This window comes from Bison bison, unplaced genomic scaffold (assembly GCF_000754665.1).
Source record: "Bison bison bison isolate TAMUID 2011002044 unplaced genomic scaffold, Bison_UMD1.0 scf7180017864289, whole genome shotgun sequence".
In the NCBI taxonomy this organism is placed as follows: domain Eukaryota; kingdom Metazoa; phylum Chordata; class Mammalia; order Artiodactyla; family Bovidae; genus Bison; species Bison bison.
Window position 1 is genome coordinate 5,119,019 of NW_011494861.1, and position 3,632 is coordinate 5,122,650.

The 3,632-nt window shown below is 41.7% G+C and overlaps 1 protein-coding gene across 1 annotated transcript in view; it reads left to right on the forward strand.

Annotated features, from left to right (window-relative positions):
- The window catches only part of RERE (arginine-glutamic acid dipeptide (RE) repeats), a 304,726-nt gene that overhangs the window by 246,924 nt on the left and 54,170 nt on the right, over positions 1-3,632 (forward strand). Inside the window, exon 12 of the mRNA XM_010850194.1 lies at positions 433-513. Coding sequence (XP_010848496.1) covers positions 433-513 — 81 coding nt within the window. The remainder of the gene's footprint in view (positions 1-432; positions 514-3,632) is intronic.

The following is a 3,632-nucleotide window of genomic DNA, read 5'->3' on the forward strand; positions in this document are numbered from 1 at the left end:
CTGGAGGAAAGTCTCCAGGTTTGGTTGTGTTTCCCTTTTCTGCTCGACAGTCTGGGAAGCTTCGTTCTCAGGTGGAGACCACTTGTGCTGCTTGATTAAGAAACCCGGAGCGTATTTATACCTCCGTTGTTTATACCTCCGCGGACCGCTGCGGAGACTGGAGGCACCCAGGGCATAGATCGCCTTTGGCCTCAGACACAGGATGTCCTCCTAGACCTGTCTGGTGTGCGGGACCGGGGACCGGATGGAGGCTGTCGGGGGCCTGCGGGGCAGGGGGTCCCAGCTGTGCCGCCGAAATATTCCCCCAGCGCAGTCAACATTCCCGCTCAGACTTCTTTGCGGTTGTTGTTCTGCTGATTGCAGATTGCTTTGCTGACATCCTGTTTTGTTTTTGGTTTTTACATCCCATTTGTTGTTTCTTTTTTATCACAGAAACGCTTCGTTAAGGGGCTTAGGCAGTACGGCAAGAACTTCTTCAGAATTAGAAAGGAGCTGCTTCCCAATAAGGAAACAGTGAGTACAATTGGACTTTATGTAACTTGATTTTTTTCCTCTTCGCTCTTGCTGCTTCTCCGCACTTGATCTTATGAAATGGTTTCCTTTAACCCTGTGTTGTGCTTGGACTCAGGCGGTCTCTAGGATCCTATTCAATTTACTTCACTTTCGGTTTTCGCTCACGATTCTAGATAGTAAAGTGACAGATTATGCTTACCCTCACCCCACCCCCCAAGAAAGTGGATTTCAGAACCGAAGGATCTCTGGCATTAGAGGGTTGGTGGGGGAGGGGAGCCTGGGGTGTTGGGAAGTTAACATCTAATTTTAAATACAGTGGCTGAAATAGAAAATACCATTTATTACGAGTTTGGATTTGGTTATTATCAAAAGTCATCAACAAATAATAGAGCTAAGAGGTTTGTAGCTCAGTATACTTTAAATTCTCATGGGACTTTTATTTAGTTAACGTTGGTGTGTTTTGAAGAGTAGTTTTAACTAATTTTCAAGCCCTAAAAGTTTGTACTTTTTTTAAGTGTGTACTTTTTATTGGAGAGATATCAAGGGTCCTATAAATTGCTTGAAATGAGGCTTTAAAAAATTCCTTTGGTACTTCACAAAGCTGAGAGTCAGATCTGATGACGGCTCTTGCTAAATTTGGGGGGAAGTGGGTTTGCTGAGAAATCTTGGGAGTGAAGTTACGTGAAGAGAATACCACTTCAATTAAAATAAATAAATAAATTTTAAAATTAAAAAAAAGAATGCCAGTAGGAGATTCGTTCAGTCTTACCTGGCTGTACCTGTAATTTCCTACAGGTGGTATTGGAGGAGAGTTGGGGAACCCTTGGCTAGGCCAAGGAGTAGGGGAGACTGGAAGTGAAGTAGGACCAGCCTCATCAGTGTCTATGGGCCCTAGAAGTGACTTCAGGACCTAGGGATGGGAGGTGAATATTTAGGCTTTGAGCTGCTGCTTTCCCCAAACCCTCCAGCCCCACCCGCTGCTTTTGGGAGTGAAAGGAAGAGACTGTTCTGGGAGCAACATCCATGCCAAAAGCTGTGGGGCAGTTTGGATTTTGGTTTCCTAGTTGAGTATTGTTTATTGATTTCCTCTTATTCAATTTTCATTCTTTTCACTTTTTTTTTTTTTAAACAAAATGTTTCTGGACATGGTTTCTGTACAACACCTTATGAACAGCTCATAATAGGGAAGAAGTTTCTGAGATTTCAGGTATAGCCTCATGTATATTCGTTTGTGGTTTGCATTCATCAATCAGAATTAGATGAAACTTTCAATATTTATTATACATCTGAATATGCTGAGATAGGTCATTTTGAGGATAGTGGAAAAAAGCTGTTTATGGACAATAAAATACGAGATGAATCTATATAATCAACTTACATTTTACTTTTTCCAGAACAGATTGGAAAAAGGTATTTAATGTGGATCTATGAATGAAATACTTTTATGTTTTCTGAGGATTTCAGTTATTTGAAGTAAAAACTAAAAAGACTTTACCCAAGTACAGAAATTTTGGTTTGGCCAGATTGGAATGAAAATAAGAGATCATTGAGGAGATAGATCTGAGCTGATGTGAAGGCCCAGATTATGACCTTTCAGCCTGAGTTTTCTCTCTCCTTGTGCTCTGCGAAAAAAGTTTCAAATCATGAAAAATTTGATACATTATCCCTTGACAATTATTTTATTTCTCTCAAAAAATAAACTTAATAGCAAGATTAAGCATTGAGTCTAAAAGCTAGTGTCTAACATTTGGAAATGCCAAACAGTTTGCATTTTATCTCCCTTGAGGAAAGGGAGCTGCATGACCTTTAACCTAGGGAAGGGTCTTCTGATCTGTGTTTCCTCCTGCTTTTGGTTGGCCCTTCTTCTTACTGGTGATGTCTGACTCAGAGTTGTGAGAACAGCTACCTTCTTAGCAGGTTTTCTGGTCTTCTCCAGGTGCCTCTTTCCTGAGACCCTTCCCCATCACTTCTCTGCCACCCCTGTTTCCCAGCTCCTTACCTCCCACCTCCTCTGGCACCCAGCAGTCTTCCTGTTTCCAGCCTCTGTCTCTGGGCACCATCATGGGAGAGTCATTTGCAGGACTGGATAATGGATTAGGGCTGACACTGGCAAACCATTCCTAGTGTCCTGCTGGCTTTTGCATGCAATTAGAGGTTGGTAGTAGGATAAATCTAAGTATTCTAGTCAGCTGCAAGAGGCACATATCTTGTATTTTCCTTAGTTATCAACATGGCCACACTAGTCAGCTAATCATTCACAACACATAGGGAGGGGAGGGCAAAGGTTATTTTTTCATTTTTGCTGCAGTAGAAGAGAAAATTTTCAGATATGTGTTCTTGGTTCAGGTAGAAATCTTCATATGGTCATTCCTTTTAAAAAGGTGTGTGTATGTGTGTGTAGCGAATCTTGCTAATCTAGATACTTTCCATATTCTGTTCTATTTACCAGAATTATTAACTCATTTCTTTGCTATTCTCAACTGACTGGAAACTTCAGAAGGGTGTCAGCATCCAAAAGAACACGCCTGATTGGGCATGGGCGCAGGGTCAGCAGACCTGTGTTCTATTCTTGGCCTTACTGGTAACTATAGTACTTGATGATCTCTTTTAACTGAGCAGTCTGCTTTGAGTTGTTCATTGGAAGGTTCAAATCCTGTGAGGTCAAATCCTGACCAGGCCTGGGAATTATTTTTTTCTAAAATGATGTGTCTTTGCATGAGAATTTTACAGGCATTCTAATCTCTATAAAATGTTTGCACATCTTTGGCTGTTGCTGTGCCAGAGACCAGTCATCTGCCCCTTAACCTGGCACAGGGTCTTATGCAGATTACTCAGCCTCTCTATCCTTGATTGTCTGTGTCTGTAAAATGGGCTGATGCTTCTGCCCCTAGAATTGTTTGGAGAATTTACATGAGATAACGTCTATAAAGGGTGCATGAAAACATTTGAAAACAATTGTTCTTCCTGTCTACCCCCAATTAAGTAGCTGAATACTATGAAAAGTACAGACTTGTTTTCTTCTTGTAAACATCAGATCAGATCAGATCAGTCGCTCAGTCGTGTCCGACTCTTTGCGACCCCATGAATCGCAGCACACCAGGCCTCCCTGTCCATCACCA